Here is a 26739-nt window from a genome sequence, read left to right as displayed (position 1 = left end):
CCAGTGGTTAAACAAGCGGGCACAGCAAGAGGTTAGGAGGCCAGGGACTGAAATGAGGACAAGGCTCTGACAAGTTTAAAACATGTATTTAAAATACAATTTATAAAATGCTTAATCTGCCGACTCAGGAGCCCGCGGTGCGGGGTGGGGTGGGGTAGGCAGCTGCCCGCTAGACCAGCAGAGCAGGACTGCAGGGGTGCGGCCCTCCCTCCCATGCCCTTCTGTTCAGACACCCAAGGGGCCCATGTGCACCCCTGGGATCACACGACCAGAAAACAGGACCCCAGAGGTTTCCAGAGTCTCTGCTTACCAGGGAGGCTGGGGCAGCCCTGCCGGCCCATCCCTGAGCAGAGCATCCCCACATGGGGCAGAGCAGGGTATGGCTGGGCTGGACAGGGCGGGGCGGGGCAGTGGGCTCTGGAAGGGGCTGATGGTAGCAGATAGGGTGTTGCCTCCTGCCTGCAGGTGGGGAGCACCCTGATTGAGTGGGCTGAGAAGGGTTGGTCACCAGGCCTGGACCCCCAGCTCCTTTGGTTATAGGCTGACATCAGAGTAGTGGCTCATGGGAAGCGGTTAGCTGGAAGGTCTGAGGCCTGGCTCATGGGGTCAGGGAGGAGCTGGGGGAAGGGGACAGTACCATGAAGGCAGATAAAGGGGCAGCAGCCTCAGGTTTCTGCCCCCCCCACCCCCCTGGGGTTTTCCAAGCCAAAGCCTGCAGCTTACTTAAAAAAAAAAAAAAGAAGAAGCACTTAAGGAAAGTTACAGACAACTACCAAAAAAAAAAAAAAAAAAAAAAAAAAAAAACCAACAAACAAAAAGAAACCCCACACACACAAAATCCAAACCATTCTCCCATCTCCCCTCCCGCCTCCCCCCAACACAATACAGTTCCTTGTTTTCATTTCTTTCTTTCTTTTTAAGATTTTGCCTGCCACCTCTCCATCTGGGAAGCCAAGGGCACAACTGCTGGTGGGTGGCGGCAGGCACACATCGGGCAGAGCCCCATCTTTGGCCAGAGGGAGGTGGGAACACCAGTCCCTACTACATCCTCAATCCACAGACACCCGTCAGCCGGCCTTCCCTTCGGCTCCCTCTAGGGGAGAGGGGGGCAAGAGCAGGTGGTCCTGATGGCTGAGCAATCGGCACTCCTGGCCGTGCCACCTGGCCTACCTCTGTACCCTTCTCCAACTGCAAGGACAGTCTCATCTCGGGCCAGAAACCACTACTACATGAGGGCTGGACACTGTACATCTAGGAGGAGGAAACTTGGTGAGGGCAGTGGAACTATGACGACAGCAGCCAACCTTCTCCCTGGCCCACTCCTGGGGGTCATCCCCCTCACAACAGCCCGTGGGCACAACCCAACAGCCTGGGGCTTCTTCACGCCAAAGCTCTGTTCCAGCTCTGCACACGCACGCTTTCCTGGCTGCTCACGGTCGGAAGGCTGTGCTATGGACTAGCTGCTGATTCAGCTGGCAGCTGGCCCTTCCTCCGCAGCGGGAGATGCAGCGGGACGTGGCTTGCTGGGCCTGGCCTACGTTCCCACGGGGCAAGGCTGAGAGCCTGGTGAACCAGAGGTGGAGTGAGCCTGCAAATCCTAGCTTGTCACCTTGGCCACCACAAGCTGCTCTAATCACAAAACATCCTGTCACCCACTCCCAAACTCATCCGCTGAGTGGGGAGGCTATCTGGCTGGCTGAGGGATAAGGCGCAGTGCAACGGAAGAGACCAGAAAGCCTGAGAGGACCCCGATTGTACACACACACACACACACACACACAGCTGCTCTGGGCAGTTGCCCTTAGCCTCTTCCACCTTAAAGAGCCAAAGCAAATCTCTAGGCTCTAGGGACAGAGGGGAAACCGCCTTCACTCCAGGCCCTCGCTCTGGAAAAATGGGTGAAGGGTAGCCTGGGTCTGTGGGGAACCAGTCACCAGCAATATTGCAATGCACAGCTTGCCTTTCCCCAGATGTATTCAGAATGGTCAGCTCCCAAGACAGCGATTTCACAAACGAAATGTACCGGGCGTGGTCACCGAGCTGGTGCCATCCAGAGAGACAGTGCCCCACAGACCCTTAGAGTTCAAGCCTTGCTGCAGTGGGAAGATCTAGCCACCTTCTGAGCACGCTGGGCAGGAGGCTCAAGGTCCCGGAGCCACTCTCTCCAGGCTCTCCTCGGGCTAAGAGCAAAACACTGAGCAAGTCTCACATCCCTTACTTCCGAGCCCGGAGTGCATCTTCACTCCCTGCTCTCTTCTAGAAGGAGCAAGCCTGGCTGGCAGGGAACCACCCTGAGGGGTATGGGAAGGGGAAGTCTATTCACTTTCCCTATCTCCCAAAATACTAGAGGTGGGGTTGGCACCCTCCCCAGGCTCTCTGAGCCTGCAGAGCTAGCTCAGTCTCCAGGTAGGGCCAAGACGCCCTGGGACTTAGCTGAGGGAGGGAGGTATAGGCATGGGGTGCTCATCTGTCCTGGGGGCTGCAGAGCCCTGCCCCTTTTCTGGGCGGCAGTAGGAATACAGAAGCTAAGCTCACCAAAGTCCTATTGGTTAATGTTTCTAGTGAATTTCCCAGAAACATTTTTAAGTAGACTACCAAACTACCCTTTCTCAATTAAAAATTCATTAAACTGCTAAAACCCCTCCCATGCACTTTTTCTTGCAAATCAGGTATTTGTATAAACAAACAAAAACAGGAAGGAGAAAAAAAAAAAGAAAGGTTATTTTCAAATGGAACTTGCTTTTAAGTGATGAAGACATGCACTTGCGGGTGGGTGGACGGGAGTTCTCATCTGTGTTTTGAAATCCCAAATTAATGAGCATGATAAACTGTTATTGCTGGCACTGGCTTTACCCCAAGTGGCCAAGTGGCACTGTCTGACTCTCTACTCTGAGTCCTTCGTGGGTCCCTCCAACCCTCCCCTGGCCCCCCACCCTTTCCCTTTCCATTGACTTGGGACAGCCCTTGTAGACGTGCCAATCACAGTGGGAAGAAGGGGGGAAGGAGGGAGGTCACAGTGCATGGGGTTCAAGGTCACAGTGGGCGGAGCAAAGGGGATCACAGTGCAAGTAAGTTAGGTCGTTCCCTCTGCTCAAGTCCAGCTGTCTGCCACGGCAGTGCGACCCGTGGCGGACGACCCAAGAGGCGGTGACGGCGGCGGCGGCAGCGGCAGCATCCTTTCCCGCACGCATTTATCTGCGCTGTTTGAAGCCCTGTGACCCATCTGGACCCAAAGGCTGTCTGATCACATTATTGGGCTGCCTGCTGTCCTCGGGTTGGGAGATCCTGGTTGGCCTGGAGGGAAGAAGATCAGAGGGAGGCCTGAAAAAGGACATAAAAGAGGTCCCCAAATCTTAAAACCCAATCTTAAAACTGCAGCTAGGGCAGAAGGCAAAGCAGCTGTCAGCCAGCCCTGGTCCCCTCTCTGACAAGCGGACGCAGGGAATCTGCAAGTTGGGAAGCCCCCGTGGGCAGGTGGGGAAGGCGGTCTATGTTCACCTTGAGAACTGGCAGTGCTCTTCCCCTGAATCTAGAGGGCAGGGGGGAGCTCAATGGCCCATCTTGTCCAGAGGCAGTGACCACGGACAGCTCAGCCTCCACAGAACCATGTGGCGCAGACCCTTCAGGGTGTGGGGCAAAAGTAAAGACCCCTAACCAAGAGCTCAGCACAGGGACCAGGCACCGGCCACTGCTGCCCTCCTGCTTCTCTCCAAATCATGTGATTAATGGTTGACTCATATGAATATGGAAGACTAAAAGGAAACAGACCTTTTCTAGTCTGCCAAGCGAAGGCATAGAGGAGAACGGGAATCTATAAAATTAATGAAGGGACAGGAAGAAGGTACATGGATTAGTTCAAGTCCCAGAATAGCAAGCCCAAGGAGGCCTCTCAAAGTCAGAAAGAGGCTATTTTAACAAATACTGCTTTAGCAGAGGTGACAAATTTACATAATGCAACCTCTAGGACTCCAGAGGGGGGGAAAGTGCTGGGAAAGAAAAAGGATTTAGAAAATTCACCAAACATCACAGAGAGCTATTATGAGATCCGGAAGATAGCATCTAAGCACTTCGTGGGGCACCATCCGCCGTGCCAGGCGGGGTTCTCAGAACACTGCACTCATTTATTTGCACAACGAGTTGACAAGGGAGGTACTATCGCTATCCCATTTCTCCCACAGATGAGGCTATGAGGGTACAGAGGTTAGGCTGCCGGAAGTGGAAGGAAATGGCAGATTCTGACTCAGGGTCTGTGCCGTCAACCTCTGTGCCACGCTGCCCAACACCCCCCCCCCCCACTGCACAGCCGTAAGCCACGACCTCAAAGCTTGCCGTCCTGAGCCAACGCAGCAGACCCTGAACTTGCCCGCCAGGTCGGGCTTGGCAGCGGACGCTGCCACGGTTCCAGACCCGATTCTACCTACTTCTCACTACTCACCACCTCAAAGCGGCCTGGCAGAGTGGTCACTGGTCACCCTGCCAGCTACACTCACCTGTCGAGGATGGGTTTCTCTTGTTCCTCCTCAGGGCTGGCGCTGCCCAGGATCCGCTTCCGGGCCTCGGCGTACTCCGCCTCCCGCTGCGCTAGGGACTTGACAGGAAGGGCTGGCCTGCTGGTGGAGTTGGGGCTGCTGACCACACCGTTGCTGGTGGGCCTCTTGAGGATGCGGATCTGTGGAGGGGGCCCCGTGGGAAGGCTATCGTCCTGAATCACAATGGGCACTTTGGGAGGAGATTTGGATTTCCTNNTGACAAAGAGCAAATACAGCTTCACAAGTCCTACCCTTGACTATAGAGGCCCCCATCCATGTCCCTCACCGCCCCCATCTCTTTACCCTCCCTCCTCCTAATTCTATTCGTTATTCTCTGGCCTCTGACCAGACATCAAAACTCTCACTCCTCAAGAGGGGTTTCTCAAAAGGGCAACCTTGCCATAAGCTCACGTGCTCCTCAGACCTAATCCCAGGCAAAGGGGGGGCTGGAACAGCACCTCATTCTGGGACTTCTACCCCCAGGTTCACAGTCACATCAACCACCATTTGGCCCCTGTGGCAAAACATTTTGTGCCCAGAATCCAGTGACGTCCGTTAAAAATCCCAACTTCCCTACACAGAGCAGAGTGTAACAGGCTGGTGTAGTGGGAGCCCCGGAGCTTAGGGCGTCAGCAAAGTGTTCACTCCAGCCATGGCCTTCCACCACATGTGCTCACACCAGCCAAACGCTACAAAGGAACCCACTCCGCCATCCCTGCCTGGCATCAAGACAGGATTTGCCAAACTGCCTCGGCCTTCTGATAAGTGACCTGTGCCTCCCAGAGACAAACTACACCAGACAACTGGATCATCTCTTCAGAAGTTTCTGAGCAGAGACACCTCCCTCACCATGGCTCCCTGGGATGCTGGATGCGGCGGGGCTGGCGTAAAGGACGGCCCTAGAAACAGTGCTTGGCAGTGCTCGGAGTTCTCCGAGAAGCACTGTCCGAGGCTGGTGGATGTGCACACCGGGCAATGTGTCCACAAGGAGAGGTGGGAAACCACACAGGAAGGGAGAGAAACAAAAGCCACAGGGGAAAAAGGGATCCAGGCAGGAATGACGGCCCTTCAACAGCCACAAAGACCCTCCCCAGAGCAGCCCAAACTAGCTTCTCTTCAGAACCCAACAGCCTACGGGGGCCTGTTTTCAGAGCCACAGTTGTCAGGAGGGGAAGGGGCTGGAGGAACTCCGCTGCTGCAAGGGACTAGAACAAGTCCTGCGTGGGACAGGAATGGCGTGGCAAGGGGACTGTCACCAGACATCAGTGCAGTTGCCAAGACGAGCAGACAGACAAGGAGCCAGCAATCTGATCAGAGGCAGAGAGCCAGGAAACTAGCGGGCGGGCAGGGCACCCTGGCGTCCCCTGGGGAATGATAAGCAAGTCCAGAGAGGTCCTCTCCTCCTCCTCCCTTCACTATCCCTGTGGGAAGCCCACAGGTTACCTGAGTCCAGGCTGAGGTCAACTTTCACCTGCTCTGAAACCTGCTCTGCTGTCTGGGTGGGGGAAAATATCCTTAAAAGGTCTTCGAGAATTTTGGAGAATCCTCTCTTCCAGAACACCCCCATAATGCCCTCAGCCACAACGTCACGGAAGGCCCAGAGAAATCATCTGTACAACCTCTTAATGTCACAGAGAAAGAAACTGATGTCCAGAGGGGAAAACAACTTGTCCCAAACCTCAGAGCAACTGGAACAGAGCCAGGCCTAAAACCCAAGTTTTCTGACTTGTCACCTCCCCCCTTTCCACCAGATCACCTCACACCGGGTACCCAATACGTTAGAAGGCAGATGTGACAGTCAAGCCTCACTCTCAAAGTCTCAAGCCACCACATCCTGGAAGGGTCATGCTCGGGAGCCTGCCCTGCTAACCCTAACGGCCACCTGGAGAACACCACTGACTGCCCAGCTCTCAAATGGCAGAGAGCATGAGCCCTCAGACCAGACAGCAGCCTTACCTCTCCTTTTGTGTGATCTTCAGTTTTTTTTCCAACCGTCTGTCTATTTCCTAGAGGAAAAAAATGTATATAAAAAGTGGAAAAAATCTCTCTTAGATAAAAACTTACGTCTTTATTTTCAGAGCTGAGGATGGTGTCCTCTGAGCAGGGACATGACTGTGCCCTTTGAGGTAACAGATGCAGACCTCCCTTTACTAGACTCGGGTTTGGAAACCTGACTCCCTGAGGGTTCATCTCCCTCCATCCCCCTGGCCACGGTGATAGTTCTAGACCTCATCATGCAGCTGGGTTCTTTGCCTAGCTCCTGACTAGTCTCCTGGTCTCCAATCTGCCCTTCACGGAGCCACTCAAATCAACTTTCTACACAAAAATCTGGCTGTGTCACTTCCCCACTGAAACCCCTTCAACTGCTTGCCAGATTAAGGCCAAGCTCCCAAGCGCGCCTCGCCCCGGCTTCCTGTATCTTCCGCGCCTGTTCCGCCTCACTGTGAAACTGAGCCGTTACTAAGCCCGAGAACCCAGCGTGCTGGTCCACCTGCCCGCAACAGCCGCCCCTTGGCAAACTTCCGCTAACCCTGCGGACCCCACGCTGACGTCGGCCTTTGCGTGGTGAAGTCCTCCTTGGCCCGCACACAGTTCGTCACCTGCTTCTCAGACAGTAAGCTCTCCCTTTCCCCCCCTCCATGAGCACGGGTATCACATACTTCACAGCCTCTTCTCCCCACTGCTGCCGACTTGAACTCTGTCACTGGCACCCAGCCAAAGGTCTAGAACAAAACAGAAGCCTAACATCCGTGAGACTGGACGGCAGTGGGCCCTGGCTCTCGGCACCAGGAACTCTGTGATGCTCCCACACCCGCACGCACAGGGGTCCAGACGCTGGACGGGGGAAGCTGGGCACAGACAAAGACCAAGCCTTCAGGCTCCTTGGCTGCCCCACTGTTTTCTCATACAAAATATCCCACTCGACTGTCCCCAGTGAGGACGAGACCATTCAGCTACTGGAGTAGGAAAAAGTGTATGAAAAATTATAGTATTTCTCTGATGAAAAGACCTGTAGCAGTGGTTCTCAACAGGAATGGTTTTGCCCACCAGGGGACACTTAGCAATGTCTGGAGATGTTTTTGGTTGTCCCTGCCAGAGGGGATGTGCTACTGGCAACTAACGGGTAGAGTCCAGGGATGCTATGCTGCGAAACTCCTGTAATGCACAGAACAGCCCCCACAGCAAAGAATCACCTAGCCCCAAATGTCAGTAGTGCTGACAATCCTGACCGACAGGATACGGGATTTTCAAAGGAGTCTAGAACTTGCAAAATGTTAAGAATCACTGCCGTAACTGCCAGTCAAGTCTTTGAAATTTGCCGAGATCCACCTCAAAGCTGAGTGGGCAGCCAGTTTTCGGGAATGTTCCAAATGTCCTGAAAATGACTATTCTACAGTTGATGAGTACAGTGCAAGCTGGTTAACTATAATGTTCAGAACCTCTACATTCTTACTCATTTGTTAGGTTTACTGACTATGCAAAGAATCAAAGATTACTTTCTAGTAAATTACCCTGTTTATCATTATGAAATGATCTTCTTTGCCTTAAAATCTATCATTTAATATGAATAAAGCTGTGCCAGTTTTCTTTTGGTTAGTACTCCCCAGAATACGTTTCTCTTTTCCTTCTCATTTTTCCCTGTTCTTATTTTTGTCTCCTGTAAACAATATGAAGCCAGATTTCAATCCAGTCTGACACTGACATTCATTCGGATTGGTGCTGAGTTGTGTTTAACATTTTTTGTTTTTATGACCTGCCCAACATATAGTTAGGGGCAAGCACAACGGACTGTATTCTGAGGGTCCCATCAACTCTGTGGAGGGGCTAGGAAGCCACCAGATGGAAGACCTCTCACTCAAGCTTAGGACACAGCCTGGCACTCAGCGACTGTCGGATGACTGACTGGCAAAGGTGCACCGAGAGCATGGGAATGACCTGGATGGTTTCTGGGAACTGACAGACTAGAGAATCTAGGCCCACGTCACTGTCTGTATCAGAATTGTAATTCTTCTAAATTTTTGTATCAATATCAGTGTTACGGCCCGAGTAGATACTACGTCTCACATTAGTCGAAAGCCTGTTACCATGGAAGGGCTTTTCAAGGCTTTCCACAAATAACAGTTTTAAAGCTCCACACTGTATCATTTTGTTCCCATCTGAAAACGACACTTCCTACTCACGTTTCTCCATCATAAACGCAAGGTTTAACATCTGTGGGATCTGGAGGCCCTCAAAGAGGGTCGGAACCAAATGCCTCCACGGGCCAGGCGAGTAACCCAAACTCCTTTTGCAAGGGAGCACAGCGGGGAACTGAAGGGGCTGCGAGGCACCAAAGGGCACTGGCCCTGCCTACAGACAGGCGGCAGAGCCTTGGCTGACACGGCCAGAGCTGCTATTTTAGGAAAAAACAAATTCAAGATTTTTACGGGAAAGCGCTACATTTTTAAACTTTATTACATGAACTCTCACTTTCATATCACTATGACAGCCAAATAAGGCAAATACGCAAATGAGTCAATTTTTTTTTTTTTAATTGTGGTAAAATATACATTACTTTAGCTGAATGTGAGAAGTTCCATCCAGGTTTCTCTCGGGAGAGTAAACTGCTTCCTTCTTTCCGTAGGGCCTTAGGGAAGATAGAGAATTTGCCCAGGCCCAGCAAATGGAGGCTGGGCAGAAAAAAGCCCTTCAAGAGGTCATTGTGGACCATGTTTGAGTAAATGGGCCTCTGTCCCCAGATTAGACATACCTGACATATAATATAAATGGCTGGCTTTAAAAAAATGCCTTATGCCAATATAATGCTTTATGGCTGTCAGTATACTTCCCCCAGACACTCATTTTCTGTTCACACCACCCCTGTCTGATAGACAAAAGAGCTTTTACCCTCTTCTGTCAGATGAAGGAACGTGGCTCAGGGAGGTTAAGAAACAAACCCAACGTCACAAAGTAAACCACAGAGGCAGCCCAAGAACTAAGGCCTTTTGAGGCCCTCCCCGATGCCAGAGCAGCCCCACAACGGCTCAACCCCCCGGAGATGGTAAAGCCATGCGATCCTGATCTTCTCTTCCTCATACCCCCTGAATGCCACCCTGCTCCCTGGCACTCCCATCAAACACCATCACACCAGGGATGCTGGCTTCTCAGAGCTGAGCAGGAATTCTTCCATCAGATTAGAGAATGAGATACAAATCCAACAGCTTTGGGAGAAAGCTGATCCTGACTATGTCCAGATGGCCAGCTAGACACCAGTGTGCCCAGAGCTGGCCCTGCTAAGACGGAGCGCCCTGCCAGCAAATGGAGAGAGCACTGCAGCTCCCTCTGGAGTCTGTCCAGGTATCATGAGTCAGTCCATTCTCTTTTTGGACAAGGCCTTGCAATCGATCTGCTCTCAGTCTCGTGCTCTGAAGAGCTGCAACAAGCCAAAACTTTCCTACGGGTGCGCAAGGAGAATGTCTGTCTCCTCCAGAGATGCGACAGCCCAGTGGAATTAAACAGGCCTCAGAATGCTGTGTGAGGAAGCGTCCAGATGGGGGCCCCAACAAGAAACCTTATCACCTAAGGGCACCTTCTCTTTTCATAAGGATGAACGGAGCCCTGGTCCAAGGTCAAGACTTCTGTGTCAGAGGCCCAAACTCCACAAGTAGTGGAACAAACCCGTACGTAAGCTCATCACGCTACGACTTCTCGGAGCGACGAGGAGTCACCAGGACACAAGCAAGTGCTAGGGCATAAGCATATGAGACGTGAGGTGCTAAGAAAAGTTTGATTTCCCATGACTTTTCCTGGAAAGGCTAGCTATTTTTGGTCAAGTAGCACTGAGCAGACTCCAGAAGATGACACCCCATGCTGTTACGTGGCATGGTCTCCTCTTTGGGTCAAAACCTAAGCAAAAGCTCTGCTGCTACTAAGAGACACAGATATCACTTGCCCTGCGGGGCTACATCTCTACAAAAATGAGGTACACCCTTCGTGGTCTGAGAGAACAAGCAAAACCAGAAGGAAGGAGTGGAGGCAGGAGGTCATGAAGAACCATAGCGGGGAGCAAGGTAGCTCTGGACAGGGCCGGTCCCTTATGGGAGGTAAAGGAGAGGCCCCAGCCACGACGTGAATAAAGTCAGATGCAATGAAGCAACATCTGCAAATTCCACTGACCTAAGGAAGAAGCACAGCTTCACTGGCTGCTGATGCCCTTAACCTTGCAATGATTGTCTCCGTGAGACGCCACAGAAAGCTGAGGGATGGAGGCACATGAGGGGAAGAGCAGGGAAGGGGACATCCCAGCCTATTTTGTGACTCAGCCACCCTCTTCAAAAGGATCAGGGACAAAGAGGATAGGGATGAATCTGCAAGGGGAGGCAGATGAACAGTAAGAGGTGGATGAGAAAGGAAAAAACAAAGGTGGGAAGCGGAGAGAAGAGGGAGAAAGGCAGAGGAGAGCAGTAACTGGGCTACTCTGGGCCTGGGAGCAAAGTACAAGTACAGCATCAGCACAGCTGCACTCTCAGACCTGCACATCCAAGAAACAGACTTTACCGGTTTACCTGGGGGTGATGAAGCCCTGGGGGACTGATTCCAGCTAGCCAAACTCACAAGAGACAGAGCGAATAAACCCAAATCCTGCTACACTGTGGGGGTGGAGGGGGCCTGCCCTCCTGCTGTCCGCCCCCAACACCCCAAAGGAGCAACGACCCTGCTCCACCGCTGCACCCCTCCTCCGATAACCAGAGTCCCTGATCACCAACCCAATCAGCACCAGTCCTAAGATTTCAAGGAATCTTGTATCAAATGGAGAGTCCTGGCTCCGAGTTAGGAAATAACCTCTTTTTATCAGCAGAAGTTACTATTTAAGTGACTCTTCTCAGATAATTTGCTTCTCTTTGTCAGTTTCCATTTCAGAAGATGACATTTTCTGATCTTCCTCTCAAATTCAAGGAATAATGACTGGTTTTGGACTCTTCGTGATCCACCAAGTCCCACAGGCTCGTCTGGTCTCGCGCAGCTACCCCACATTGGGGGGCACACATCTGCAGACAGACACTGGGTGGAATCTAAAAAGACACAGGAACCCTGAGTACAGGGTTTCTCTCAGGATTGAAGCCTGACAGGTCCTGATGAACACAATGCCACCATTTCAGAAAAAAACCAGAGAAGGAGATGCTGGGAAGGAGAAGGCAGGCCTTCGTTCCAACACATCTGGCCCTGAACTCCCAGCACTGGCAAGAGTGCCAGGCTGGGCCTGATCTCTCTAAGTCTTGGGCAGGACCCCAGCATCCACTCCCCTGGCTAGAGGGCCTCCTGTGTCCCCAGCAAGGCACCTACATCTCCCATATCACACATCCAGAGAAGATTCTGCCTATTCCTACAAGGCCCTAATTTCACTTAGGAGTGAAACACAAGAATTCACAGCTAGAGCCAGCAAAATCTGGTTTAAAACTATCAAGATACAAAGGTCTCTATACTTTTAGAGCACAGCACTGGCCATTTCAAGTCCAGACGTGTAATCCACAGAGACTTCTCCAAACCACTCCCCACACCAACTCTTGGTTTGTTGTGTTTTTTTTTTCCAACTATTTTTATTTTTTCAAGATTTTATTTATTTGAGAGAGAGAGAGAGAGAGAGAGAGAGAGAGATGGGAAATGAGCTGGGGGGAGGGGGCAGAGGGAGAGGCAGAAGCAGACTCCCCCACTAAGCAGGAAGCCTGATGTGGGGCTTGATCCCAGGAACCTGAGATCATGACCTGAGCTGAAGGCAGTAAATGCTTAACTTACTGAGCCACCCAGACAGCCACACGCCAACTCTGCTCACTGCATGTTTTAGCCCTGCCTGCCTTGTCTCTGTCGGTGGCGTGGCAGTGCGTGACAGTGCTCATTCTACCACTGCCGGCTAACTCCAGGGAGGGAAGCCCCCAAAGTCTTACCACTCGGGTTTGCTTCTGAAGCAATGCTTCATTCAGCATCACCATCAGGTTCAAAACATTAACTCAACTCCGGGGCAAACACCATTGGCTAAGTTAAAAAAAAAAAAAAAAAGGCAAAAGGCGGGACGCCTGGCTGGCTCAGTCAGTGAGGCATGCGACTCTTGATCTCCGAGTCCTAGGTTTGAATCCCATGCTGGGTAGAGAGATTACTTAAAAATAAAATCTTGAGGGGCACCTGGGTGGCTCAGTCAGTGAAGTGTCTGCCTTAGGCTCAGGTCATGATCGCAGGGACTGAGCCCTGCATCAGGCTCCCTGCTCAGCAGCTGCTTCTCCCTCTCCCTCCCCCCCAAACAGTGCTCTCACTCTCTCAAATAACTAACATCTTAAAAAAGAGAGATCTATTTAAAATAAATAAATAAAATCTTTAAAAGGCAGCGTTCAGAAATTGAGACACAAGACCATCAAGGCCATGAATTCACTAGCTGCCTTTTTAATACAGAGACATTAGTCTGTTGGAAGGTTCTATTTCCCACAAAACACTCCTCCATTCTGTTACTCCCATAGCAAGGAAAAAGATTCCACTTTAAGTGGGTTACTGTGGGGGCAAAGGATATAAAGTCCCTCCCTAAGGAAGTCTATGCTTTGCTAATGTAACTCAAAGGTGTCCTTCTGCTTCGCTGCGACAAAAAGCTGGAAACAAGCATTTGTGGGAAACCTACTCTAAGGAAGGAGATGTGCCAGATGCTGGTACCCCAGAGGTCAGGCAATCGCTGCTGAAGAGGAGAGCCCAGCCAGGAGGGAGAAGACAGAGAAGCAAACCACAGCTGCTGTATTAGATGTACGAACAGTGTTTTGGGAAGAGAAATGGAGAGCGAGCAACCCTGCGATGAGGAGTCAGGGAAAATTGCAGAGACTTAAAGAACAAGAGTGTCAAGGAAAAGGGAGGGGTATAAAAAAATCGGGGCGAAAGACGGAAACATGAAGGAAAGGAAAAAAGAAAAGGGACCCCAAATAAGAGGTTTCCTAAACTGAAAACCTTCTGAGATTACTTGAGCTGCAGTAGGCAATGGTTTTTACTAGCTGGTATAACACTACTCAAAAAGCTGCGGCAGAGTCAGCTCTACTTCCCTGGGCCAGCAAGGTAAGAATGTGAAGAAACCAGGGGCACCAGAAAACCCTGAAGGGCTTTGGCGGAGTGTGTGTAAAGACAAAACAATTCTTACTCCCTTGGAAAGGAAAACTGCTTCCTGCTTTCCTTCCCAAGTTCACTGGGGCTTTCAGGATCTCTCCGCACCTGCCCAGGAAGAGGAAACCCTTTGGGCACACTCTCCAGCTACGCCCCTCAGTCCAGAAGCCACCACACACGGCCAGTCCCAACTGAGCTGTGCTGTAATCGCCAAATGCACAGCAGGTTTCCCAAGCCTAGTCCAAAAATAGTGTAAAATAGCTCATTAACCTGTTATCAGTATTGATTACACGCTGACATGATACTAACTGGAGTATACTGCATTACATTTAAAACATTAAAATTAGGGGCACCTGACTGACTCAGCAGGTGGAGCTGAGACTCTTGATCTCAGGGTCAAGAGTTTGAGCCAACCCCCCCGCCGGCTCGGTGGGTGTAGAGATTTTAATACTTAAATGAATAAAACTTAAAAAAAAAACTTAAAAAAAAAACACGAAATATTAAAATTAATCCCACCCATTTCTTTTTACTTTTTAAATGTGGCTTTGAGGAAGTTTGAAATTACATGTGTGGCTTGCATGGTACTTCCTTGGACAACACTGCTTGAGATTTAATCTTAGAAGAGAATGTATCTCTCTCTGTTACACATTTACTCTTTAAGCAACTAGCAACTGAACGCCGTAGGGACCCAAAGGGCATGCTGTTTCCTGATGTGTAAAAACTACTCTGGTGGGGCCTGTCATTTTGGCATGACAGCAACTAGCACTTGCCCAGTGCCCAATGTTTGGCCCAGGCCCTGCTCTGAGTAACACTCACCACCTCAAGTCAAACTAGCTCTGAAACTGCTGTTGTCAGGGTCACGACGACTCACTGCTGCCCAGTTCAACGGTGAGTTCTACATCCTCACCTCACTCAACCGCTCAGCATCATCCAACACTGCTCAAAACTCCTTCCTTAAAGCATGTTCTTTGTCTTTTCTTATTTTTATTTTCAGAGAGGGGGAAAGGGGGGGGCAGAGGGAGACAGAATCTCAAGCAGGCTCCACGGCAAACGTAGAGCCCGACACGGGGTTCAATCCCACAACCCTAAGATCATGACCTGAGCCAAAATCATGAGTTGGACACTCAACTGACTGAGCCACCCAGGAGCCCCTCTTAAAGCATCTTCTATACGAGCCTCCCAGATCCCACCCTCCCAGCCTCCTCCTACCTCCCTGGTAGCTCCTTTCACACCCCATATTTGATTTCTTTTGCAACAGACAGGCTCCTCTTTCTCTTCAGACCCCCAGAGGTTGGAGAGTTTGCACCTCTCCTCTTCTGTAGCTCCGCTGGCTTATTCGGTGATCTCAACTAGTTCCAAAGCCTTTTTTTTTTTTTAAGATTTTATTTATTTATTTATTTATTTATTTATTTATTTATTTATTTATTTATTTATTTGAGAGAGGGAGTACGCATGAGTAGGGGGGAGAAGCAGAGTCCCCACTAAGCACGGAGCCCAACTCGGGATGTGATGGAATCATGACCCAAGCTGAAGGCAGGTGCTTAACCGGCTGAGCCCCCCAGGCGCCCCTCCACAGCTTTACAGACATTGATACACAACTGCTGACTTGACAGGCCCACTTCAATTTCATCAGGGACCTAACCTCACCAGGTCCAAAACCAAACTCTTGATTTCATTCACTCACCCAAGCCTGCTTCTCCCACACTCCCTCCACTTAGCCCATCTCAGAAATCCCAGTCTTCTCCCAGCTCAGGCCAAAGACTGGAGTCATCTCTGATGCCTCTTTCATACCCCACATCAGTAGAACTTGTTGATTCTACTTCCAAAACATGTCCTGAATTTTCTCAACACTTCTGCTCTGACCTCCCTGGTCCAAATTACCACAGCCCTTGAATGGACAGCTGTAGTAGCATTCTCATCAGTCTGTGTTTTACTCTCGCCCCTACAGTTTATTTTACACACAGCAGCCAGAATGATCCTTTTAAAAACCAAGTCAGCCTCTGCTCAACACCCTCACATGGCTTCCTATTTCAAGGTAATACCCACGATGGCCTACTAGTCTCTCTACAGGATCTGGCTCCCTGCTACCTCTGACCTCTCCTACCACTCTGAGCTACTATTAGCCCCCACTGTTCCTCAGATAAAACAGCAGGCTCCAGCCTCAGGACCTTTGTACTTGCAGTTCCCTCTGCCTGGAATGCACTTCCACCAGCTTCTGCATATCTGCCTTCTCACTTCCTTCAAGTCTCTCTGCCTATCCTTATGGAGAGGCCTTCTCTGACCTTCCCCCTTCCCAAAATGGCACTTCTGCCTGTCACTTTCTATGCTCCTTATCTGTTTTATTTTTCTTCATTGTGTATGTGTATAAAACATTGTTTTACTGTCCATCTTTGTCCACTAGAAAGCAAGTTTTATGAGAAGAAACTTCATTCACTACAGTTGCCCATAGTGCCTAAAATAGAACCCAACACATGAATTAATGAACCAGTCTATGAAACAGGATTTTAGAGATATATTCCCATTCACAAATGATTTAGAAACTGATTCTGAGATGTTATGTAACCCGGCCATGGTTCCACTGCTAGTATGGAACACAGCCTGAATTTGAAATGGGCCTATCTGGGTCCAAAGGCTGCAACACTATCCATTCTCTAAGTAAGACCTAAGGGGGGCGCCTGGGTGGCACAGCTGGTTGGGCATCCGACTCTTGGTTTTGGCTCAGGGCGTGATCTCAGGGTCGTGAGATCAAGACCCACCATCAGGCTCTACGCTCAGTGTGGAATCTGCTTCGGACTCTCCCTCTCCCTCTGCCCCTCCCCCCAACTTGTTCTCTCTCTCTCTCTCTCTCTCTCTCAAATAAATAAATATTAAAAACAAAACAAAACAAAATAAGAGCTAAGGCTGTCATAGGCATTTCTCAGCAGTGGTGGTGGCCGCAGCATTCTCCAAGCGCCTGCCACGGTTCGTGTAAGGAAGGCACTGTGCCCTCCCCCTTCACCACCTCTCATACTCAGCACAATGATGTACAGCAGCCTTGCTACAGGCTCAGAGGTTAAATGACTTGCCTAAGACCACTCGACTGGTAAGTGACAAAACTGAACCCAAAATCTCAAGAGGAGGAAGCAAAAAGGGTCAGGAGCGTGGCTGGTGGGTGGCCACAGGAACTACTAAGGCAGGATAAAGGCTCACAGGGAACACCAACGTGCCTCCCCCGCATCCCAGGCCAGCTTAGTGCAAGCTCAGGGTTCCTAAAGGAGGACTATAGCAGTGGCAGATCACAAGGTCCAGACCTTAAATCTGTAAAGTACCCAAAAAGGAAGTAATTCTTCAGTAGAGAACAAGCCTTACAATTTAAATGTATCTCAAGCTGGATGGCCTCAGAAACTTGAGTTGCCATGTTGAGACACTGTTTCCTTCTGCTTCTAGTACCTCTTCAAAGGGGCTCCATGGGGGGGAATCCATACAACCCGTTCCTTTAAAGGTGCAGAACAGGCAGCAGTGGTAGTAATGGTGGTGCGCCCTGTCCTTGGAATAAAATACTGGGTAGAATCTAACAGGGATCCCCTTTCTCCAAGTTTATTATTGCTTTTCCCTTACAACTTGTAGAGAAAACAGTGTATTAGTCCTCAGGCGCAGCAATAAAATAGACCCCTCAGCCAGTCTTAGAAATTTCCCACTCTACGCAGACTGAGGCCATACTGGAGTGGCTGGAGAGCTGGCGAGCAACACCCTCACGCTCGTGGCAACGGCACTCTCTGCTCTACCATCTGCCTTTGCATGACACCTCACTAAGTGCTTCACTCAGCTCTCACTGTCAGGCAAGGCAGATTTTAGTTATTTATTTACTTTTTTAAAAAAGATTTTATTTATTTATTTGACAGAGATAGGGACAGGCAGCGAGAGAGGGAACACAGCAGGGGGAGTGGGAGAGGAAGAAGCAGGCTCACAGCGGAGGAGCCTGATGTGGGGCTCGATCCCATAACGCTGGGATCACGCCCTGAGCCGAAGGCAGACGCTTAACCGCTGTGCCACCCAGGCGCCCCTAGTTATTTATTTTTAAGATCGTATTTATTTATCAGAGAGAGTGCTCACTCACAAGCAGAGGGAGTGGCAGGCAGAGAGAGAAGCGGGCTCCCTGCTAAGCAAGAAGCCGGATGAGGGACTCTGATCACAACATCCTGGAATCATGACCCCAGCCGAAGGGAGATGCTTAACCAACTGAGCCACCCAGGCACCCAAGGCAGATTTTATTAACCTAAGTTTACAAAAGAAGAAAATGAAGCTGACAGAAAGACAGTCAGTGATTTGCCTAAAAACCAGACCGGGCACCTAAACCCTCAGCTTAGCCTTCCGACTTCTGTTATTATTGCCATGGACGGAGGAAGTGGGTCACTAATGGGCAGAAGTGACCTACTCTTTCTTCCTTTTATAAAGAAGACAGAAAGGCTCCTCTTCCGAAGGAAATATGCATTTGGACTCTGGGGAATGACACAAAGTCCTTCTTACCTCCCCTCTACACCACCACGAGGTTTTATCCGAACACCCAAGGGCACTGTCATCAAAGCAGGGGCAGCAAACACAATGCCTCCAGGGCCAAGCCAATAAAGCAAGCAGGACAGAACACAAGAGGTTACACAATACATAAAGGGGGGACTCCAGAGGAGAGGAGAGCAACCAAGACCCAAGTGAAGACATTCGAACTCAATATATAAAACACAATGTGCACCCCAAAAGAGTATATAGGCTGAATTCCCAAGAGCTGCCAGTTTGCAACTACAGATACTGGGATCCTTAAGATAGTGAGCAGAGTAACGAAATCTTCTCAAGAGAGCTGAGGAAAACTTATTTATATGATTTCTTTTCACTTGGTCAGATGTGTCCCACCTATGATCAAGATTTCAACCAACATGCCACTTGCCGTCTTAGTGTTGCCACTGTTCTTAGTGTTACAACTGACAGCAGCATCGTCCTCTTGGCTCTTGAGAACCAAACTCTAGTTTCTCAGAGACAGGAAGTTTAGTACCTCATCAGCAGGCTACAGAGGCAGAAGGTCAATCCCAGGCGAAACAAATAACAATACCTCAAAGGAACTAGCAACTAAACATCCTACAGCACTTAACTGGTTAATTATCTGCTGAAAAGCAAAGGTCAACAAACAGTCCAGAACGCTAGCGTGGGCTCAGGATGCCAACAACCAAGTGATTTCCTCTCCTGGACACTAGGAATAAAAACATCTCCACGTCACTAGGTCACGGAGACTGGGAAAATGAATGCACAAATCCACTCGGCCCAGACTGCAGTGACCCCTTAAGAAGCCATCTAAGAAGCCCTTCCCAAAGGGGCCTGTGAGATTTGGGAGTTTGCGGACTACAGTCAGAGTCCGCTCACTCGTGAGACGTGCAACCCGGTAGCAAAAACAGAGGTGACAGCTGGAGGATCACAAATGCCTATGTAAGCCAAGAAGGCCAGAACATGAGGGCTGGGAAGTTGGCCCTCAAGGCCTAGGAAGAGTGGTGGCAATCCTGACCTCTCCAGACTCAAGTCATAACTACCCGACACAATCTCATCTAAGGATCACAGCCCTGAAGAATGCAACTTCAACTGTACATATTATTCCTTTTAGAAAGGAATGACTGTTATTTCCTGTGTTCATTTTATAAGGGCAATAGTTTTGGGTGTGGGGAGGGGATGACTTACTAGGAGGGACATTCTGAAATGTCTTACCCGCAGGGATAAGATTCTCTATCTACAGAAGGACCGAGGTCAGGATTTGTTGCTAATTTCTGCGGTGGTGGGTCTTAAGCTCTATCTTCCCATCAAACATCCTGCACAGAGCTGAATGTTAAAGAGAAGGATGCTTGGCAGAGGCTAGCAGTTAAAAACACTTCAGCAAGAGAAATCTCTATGGTTACTACTTAAAAAAAAAAAATTCATTCTGTATTTTGGCCACAGCTATAAGTAGCTAAACTCAGTCTTCTCCTAGGAAACCAACAAGTCAGTAACTGTCCCAACAGAAAAAAAAAAAAAATTCTATTTCTGTGGGGCAAGTGTGCAGGAAAGAACACACCATACCTTGTGAAGGCTTCTCCCTGATACAGCCAGAAAGGGACATTACTGTGGGGAAGCCACTGCAATATAAAGGTGGAAACTGGAAAGAAAGGGCTGGCCCCAAGAATACAGTTGAGTCATCAGATCGAGACAGCAGTGCCTTTTCTCTTTGTAGGAATTTACTGAAAGCTTCAGGAAGATACACTAAGTTCTCTTCTGTTGTGTAAGGAAAAGCAAGAAGGCCTGTGACTGCCTGAATTTCCAGCCCACAGCAACCATGGCAGCTCTCTCAAACACCCAGAGCATGCTGGGAACAGGCCCCCCATGCAGCCTCAATGAAAAGAGCTGAGAAGTTATAGTGAAAAGCTCATTATCCTACTTTCTTTGAAACCATAGTGAAACAGATCTTTTTCCAGAGTCGCAGGGACAGACTGCGGCATGATCATGGCTAACTGGCCAACTGCTTTATAGAAGCCTGAGATGAGCACAGCACAGTCCTTAGGACCCAATCTTCCCAGAAGGACTAGAATGGCTTAGAAATGGCTCCCTCAAGCATAGAACGCCGGGATTTGTGCTTTCTCATACCACAAGTCTTAAATGCCCTCTTTACTATAAGGATAGACACAGAAATCAGCACCAGGTAGCTCCAAAATAACAATCTGTTATTTGCTCACTACCCACAGCCACTGTAAATATTCCAGGATGACAGCAGTGACAGGAAGCGATGAGGACCTCAAAGTGAGGTAGAAGCCATGCTTTGGCGAGAATGGCCTCTTCTCTAAAGAATAAGAAGTTAATCAAAGTTCTTATCTCTTAAATTAAAATCTATGTCACTACTCGGCAAAAAAGAAAAAAAAAAAAAAAAAGGCCCTTAAAGGCTTTTTCAGGACAAAGTCCAAGCTCCCCAGAATCAAGTACAGCGAAGCCCTTCCCAATCTGGCCCCTGCATACCTCTCTGGCCTCATCTCTTTCCATTCAGGCCTGCCAACCCCCTACCCTCCGGCCAGAAGGAAGTATTTGAGTATCTGTAGCTCTCCCAACGCAGCACATTCTTCTTCTGCTACCTATGTGCACGTTGGGCCTCCCACACCTGCCAGACTTAATACAACTTGATTCGAGTGGTCCTTTGAATCATCACCTTCTCTACAAGACGGTCTCTGATCCCAGCCCTGGTACCCCATCTATGCCTCTTCCAAAGAAAGTGCTGCCTTACCTGTTTGACTCCTCCACTAGACTGCGTCCAGTGCCTGGTACACAGTAAATATTCAGTGTTTACTGACACCTTCCTACAGTAGACTCGTATGCCACCCAGCGTCGCTGATGGGGCATCCTTTAACTTAAGATACGTTTTCTTTCAATTAGCTATATGACTTGCCCTTGCCAAAAACAAAAAGCAACTTCTGAGATGCAAAGAAATCAGAGAAGTTGCCAATGCATTATAATAACTACCAGTCCAATTCCATTTGTGTACCATCTATCTTCCCTTAGGATAAGATTAGCCCATTACCTACAAGATGGACTAGGTCTATCCTTTAACTTAAGATACGTTTTCTTTCAATTAGCTATATGACTTGCCCTTGCCAAAAACAAAAAGCAACTTCTGAGATGCAAAGAAATCAGAGAAGTTGCCAATGCATTATAATAACTACCAGTCCAATTCCATTTGTGTACCATCTATCTTCCCTTAGGATAAGATTAGCCCATTACCTACAAGATGGACTAGGTCTTGCCTTTTTTTTTTTTTTTTTTTTGGTCTAAACAAGTGAATGTATAAAGCTTCAAACTATCAGAAATTGAGCAAACTGTTGATCTGATTTTTCTTTCCTGGAGCACAAAGATGTCTTCCAATGACAAAATGCTCTATTTGTCCCCTGAAATGCACTGAAAGATGAAGGACAGAATTTGGAGTTTGAATCAACATTAAATCAATTTATATTTTCATTTCTCCCAAAGGCAGTATATTTTTAAAGAAGCATTTCCTTAGTGGAATGTAAGCTATATTCCTTGAATTGTCCTTTGACTGGGGATGTAACTCCTTGGGAGGAAAAAGGCAAAAGGAACAATTCTATATTAGGTCAGTGTTGACCATACTCAAAGCAAAAAGCAGCCTATTTACAGAATATCTGAAGTGTTTCTCAAAGCTTTCCCCAAAATGATACGATAGGACTTGATATTGAGTATTTTGAAGATATGCAAGAAAAAATGACCTCAAATGTATTGACACATAAGACATTCCAGCATGATGTCAAAACTTTTTTGTGGTGCTGAGGGCAGAGATCACCAAAAGCCTCCACTTTCAAGGACCAGAACTACCTCCAGATTATATAAAGTTAGTGTTCATTTAGAAATGAGCCAACCCCCATTTGCTAGTCTTCTCACCATCCAGGTTGCTTCTTTGGAAAGGTGGGTACTTAACACCCATTACTATGTATCAGTTGGAAGACAGGATAAACAGAAGCTTAAGACTTTTACAGATACAACTGGCTACATTGGAAAGACATGTACAGTACATTGGTTTCCCAGTGATGTGGACATAGTGCTTCATTCCCTCCCTGGCTCCCCTCCTGCACATCTACAGAACTCTTTGTGAAATTCAAAAACAGAATCAAATTCAAGAGAGCCTTCAAATATAAGCCCAAAACAAACATACTAAAAAGGAAAAGGTAATGCCCAACTCCCAAGTCTTCCCCAGGTCCCAGGCAGAGAGACAGCAAAATGCTACAGACTGAACCCTGCTTTGGAGTCAGATAGGCTTTGTGTCAAATACCAGCTCCTTACTTACTATCTGTGTGACCTTGAGCAAGACAGGTTACTCCCTAAACCTCAGTGTCCTTGTTTATAAAAGGACAGTAACTCTACAGGTCATTTCAACGGTTCAATTAAAAGATATAAAAGAAACGTGCATTTTGGTAGTTACCACTCATTACGTCAACAAGGCAAGGTCTGGGTTCCATCTCTGTACCTGGCACTTTTAAAGGATTTTACTGAAGTGTAGTACAAAGAATACTGAAAGCATCAGAAAGATCTAAGTTAAATCTTACATCCCTGGGGTTCATTCAGCTGTAAAATGTGGGACTGGGCTAGCTGATCCCTAAGTGAATTACACGTTCTGAAAAACAAAACTATCCCCAATTTCTATATCTTGCATTCATTCTTGTTTTCATTTTCTTCTTCTTTAACATGAAATACTCCTGTCCCTTGTAAACAGGTGAGAAAAATCAAAGAAAGGCCAAGATGACCAAGCAACTTATCATCTGAGTCACTCAAATTGTAGGCCAGGCTTCTTTGCAGGAAGGTGTACATGAAGGGTGTCTGAATGATGCGCTCATGTTAGTGGTAGGCAATAAATGCCTGCACCCGGAAATTTTGCATTCTCTGGCACAAAGTCACTGCTAAGCACATTGCCTATCTAACACAGAGACACAAAAAAAATGTTTGTTGAATAAATACCCAAATGACACCTGTTGCTCTGTACAAAATCTTTCAATTGCTCTCCTTACTCAAGTCAAAATTCAAGAAAGATAGCCAGCACGTAAGAACTGTACCAAACACCTTCTGAACGGATTAATTCTTCAAAAGCCTAATTATGCTAAGTGGAAAAACATAAACACCGTGAAAGAAATGCTGAACCACCGGAAAAAACTTCGAAGCGAATCCAAGTTTCAACATTCCCGTAGAGATAAACCCCACTGCTGCAAGGGGCAATTTCTTGGCCTCTTCCAGCTCTAATGAGCACCCTCAAAGGCGCTTGGGGGGGGGGGGGACCCAGCTCCTGTTCTACCCTGGTACACTCGGCTCGCCACGTCCCAGTCCCAAAACAAAAACCTTGAAGGTGGCTGTCACTCGAGCCAGCACTGAACAGACGCAAACACGGGGAGGACAAAAGGCCATCTCCCCATCTTCACGAGGGTCACCACAAAACCACAAACTCTGAGAAGACCCAAATTAATCACAAACCTAACAGAATTGGTTCCGGCTGTTCCAGGTTGGGATAAACTATTTTCCTACAGCTTCCAGGAGTCAACCAAAAACTCCAAAAACAAAATAGAACGGTCCATCCCCCCCCCCCCAGGAATGTGGAAACTTTACAATTCGCAAGCACTCTCCGAGACCTTCGCCCGGGGCTCAGATCGTTGGGTGGTTCCCCGGGGAAAGGGGCTGCCCGCCGGGCTTTCGGTTGTTCCGGCGGGGTCCCCGGGAGACCCGTCTGCAAGGGGCTCTCAGAGTAAAACTGAAAGAGAAAAAACCCCCAGACTCGCCCACCGTGGCGGAAGGCGCAAAGCAATGGGGGATTTCAGCGCAGAGCGGAGGGGCCCAGAGACGACTCGATTTCCCCTCCTGCCTCCGCAGCTCTTCTCCGGAGCCGGGCATGCTGCCCCGGTCCGCGTACACCGCCCCCCCCCCACATGGTATGTCGCTCATCGGAGCACATGAACTTTAAAATGGTGACTCGGGCGGGGGGGACGGCGACAGGAGTGGAAGGGTCAGACAGTCCCGGGACGAGCGAGAAGGCGCGGGGGCCAGGAAAAGAGGCCTGGGTGGCGGGTGTGGAGCCCTGGGTGACGCGCACTTCGGGGGTACGGAGGGAGGCGCACCCGGCAAAGGTGGAGGGAGAAATGGAACGCGGCCCCTTTAAGAGGCCTTCACGGCGCTCAGGGACCGGGGGCCTCTCCTCCACCCCCGGCCCGGCGTGTGGGGCCCTTCCTTGGGGAGAACCATCCCCAGGCCCGCTCCCCGGAGGCTTCCCTCACACCAGGTCCCGCCCGGCCCTGCCCCGCGGCGGCGGCTCCTCCTTACCCCGCTGTCTGCCGCCTCCTCCCAGCTCTCAGCGACCTCCTCATCTTCCATCTTACTCGCCGCTTTCCCTCCTCCCCCACCCCCTCCCCGCGCCTGCGCCCTGAAGCGCGCCTCCGTCGCGGGCGCCGGCACGCAAGGCTTTACTCAATGGACCCCGCCCCTTGCCAAGCCCGGAAGAGGCACCAGGCCAGGGTCCACTATCATCGAGAAAGCCATCTTGGAAAAGGGCAGAGGAAGCAGAAAGCTGCCATTTTTCTTAAGGGCAACGTGTTATCTCTCTTAGTGAATGGGCGAGCCCCTGTGAAGTCATCGTCTTGAGTACGGAAAGTGTGTTCTTTGGAGCCATCTTTTCTAAGGGCAGGCAATTACTGAAAACTTTTTTTTCAGGTGAGTCGTAATCTTTATAAACTGCAAATTACGTTTTTGTCAAAGTTCTGAAAACGTTTTATACCTCACCAGAAGATAAAAAATATCTGCTGATGCATAAGACATTTTATTATTTCTGTGTTAGGGTGGAAATTTTTACAGTTTTTCCTGCACATAAAGCAGTATTAGAAGCATCTGTTAACCCTCCTTTGTATCCTCAGTAAAAATATCGTTAGTTGATAATACTGGCCCCCGAGCTGGACAACCAGCACTGCTAAAGTTCTCCTGAGTCGGTAGTGACAGATACATACATTAACGTTTCCTTAAAAATTTACTTACGCGTCTTCCTAAACAGTATTCCTGTTTTATTTTCCTCCAGTACAGAGGTAGAGACCTTCAACTTTAAAGTTCGACTTCGGACACTTCCAACTCGAACAAGTTCCTGTGATCTTAGGAAGTTGCTTAAGGTGTCTGTGCCCCAGTTTCCCTGAGTGTACAGAAACAGAGCTAGTAGTAGTAGTAGCCGCGTCAGAGGTAGATGGTCAGAATTAAACTAGTTACTATGTGGAAAAGCATGAGATAGTGCTTGACCTGCAGTAAGACTTTCGAAGGTTAGCTATTATCATTACAGGGGTGTCTTGCCTCTTTAAGAAGACTTGAAATTCTCTAACCATCCGTTTTTTCCCAAAACACAAAAACAAGGGAAAAGTAAACACCATGTATTTTTATTCTCACTGATGTGTTCCTATAGGCCTCTTAGTATTAAAAGCCTGTCATTTGGTAGTGTTGCATTTAGCTGTTAAAATCAAATTATCTAACCTGAAATGTGTTTCTTCTCATGTTTTTAGCATGCCATTAATCTTCCTAAAGTAACAGCTTCCTGTTGAGAATTTTTGCAATTGTATTCCTAATTATTATTATTATAAACTGCAATCATGTATTAAATGTTACTAGTCTTTAGAAGTTAAAGTGACATGCTTACTAATTCTCTGGTTTCATGACTTCCTGTCTCTGAAATATGGGTCATCTGTGGGTGTGTCCTCAGTCTGTCGTTTTTACCTAGATGATCATGGTGTGAGCCACTCACTGAACACTAAAGATTCCCAAAGTTGAGGGGTGCCTAGGTGGCACAGTCATTAAGCGTCTGCCTTCCGCTCAGGGCATGATCCCGGCGTTCTGGGATCAAGCCCCACATCAGGCTCCTCCGCTATGAGCCTGCTTCTTCCTCTCCCACTCCCCCTGCTGTGTTCCCTCTCTCGCTGGCTGTCTCTATCTCTGTCAAATAAATAAATAAAATCTTTGAAAAAAAAAAAAGATTCCCAAAGTTGATTTCCAGCCCTGACCTCCTCTGGTGTTTCCGATTCATATAGCTAGGCTTCTTCCTGGCGTCTCCACATGGATATTCCATTAGCAGCTCAAAATCTCTAAAACGTAACTAATATTATGAACGGCCTGACCAACTTCAAAGAAAAAGGATTTTGTCTTTTTTTTTTTTTTTTAAAGATTCTATCCATCTACTCGACAGAGATAGAGACAGCCAGCAAGAGAGGGCACACAAGCAGGGGGAGTGGGAGAGGAAGAAGCAGGCTCACAGCAGAAGAGCCCGACGTGGGGCTCGATCCCACAACGCCAGGACCACGCCCCGAGCCGAAGGCAGACGCCCAACCGCTGTGCCACCCAGGCGCCCCAGAAAAAGGATTTTGTCTTGTTCACTCTCTGGAGCTGTGTTCATTTTGAATACATTCTTCTGTGAACCTGTTCTCTTAAATGAATTATCCTGACTAAGACTTAGGGACAGCAGGGTGGATGAGATTGTCTATCAGGCCTCACCTAAGTCTCACTCTTGGGATGTGATTAGTTTTTCAAGGCAGTGGACCCTTTTTTTTTTTTT

The 26739-nt window shown here is 48.8% G+C and overlaps 1 protein-coding gene and 1 long non-coding RNA gene across 3 annotated transcripts; one reads left to right on the top strand and one right to left on the bottom strand.

Annotated features, from left to right (window-relative positions):
* Positions 1 to 67: 67 nt before the first annotated feature.
* SZRD1 (SUZ RNA binding domain containing 1) lies at positions 68 to 24576 on the bottom strand. 2 transcript variants are annotated; one of them, XM_040645836.1, is made up of 5 exons: positions 24483 to 24576; positions 6486 to 6535; positions 6013 to 6015; positions 4491 to 4742; positions 68 to 3294 (listed from the first exon to the last, which is right to left on the bottom strand). In XM_040645836.1, the coding sequence occupies exons 1-5, from the start codon at positions 24531 to 24533 to the stop codon at positions 3192 to 3194; spliced, it is 459 nt and encodes a 152-aa protein (XP_040501770.1). In that variant the 5' UTR covers positions 24534 to 24576; the 3' UTR covers positions 68 to 3191. The 2 variants fall into 2 exon arrangements, with proteins under 2 accessions (XP_040501770.1, XP_040501771.1); XM_040645837.1 differs by lacking the exon at positions 6013 to 6015 and having other exon boundaries at positions 24483 to 24571.
* LOC103666616 lies at positions 21428 to 26029 on the top strand. Its single transcript, XR_569565.2, has 3 exons — positions 21428 to 24094; positions 24766 to 24869; positions 25228 to 26029. It is a non-coding gene; the product is annotated as an uncharacterized LOC103666616 (long non-coding RNA).
* Positions 26030 to 26739: the final 710 nt, after the last annotated feature.

The sequence above is a fragment of the Ursus maritimus genome, unplaced genomic scaffold, assembly GCF_017311325.1.
Source record: "Ursus maritimus isolate PB19 unplaced genomic scaffold, ASM1731132v1 scaffold_32, whole genome shotgun sequence".
Classification (NCBI taxonomy): Eukaryota; Metazoa; Chordata; class Mammalia; order Carnivora; family Ursidae; genus Ursus; species Ursus maritimus.
This window is presented reverse-complemented; position numbering and strand designations above follow the sequence as displayed.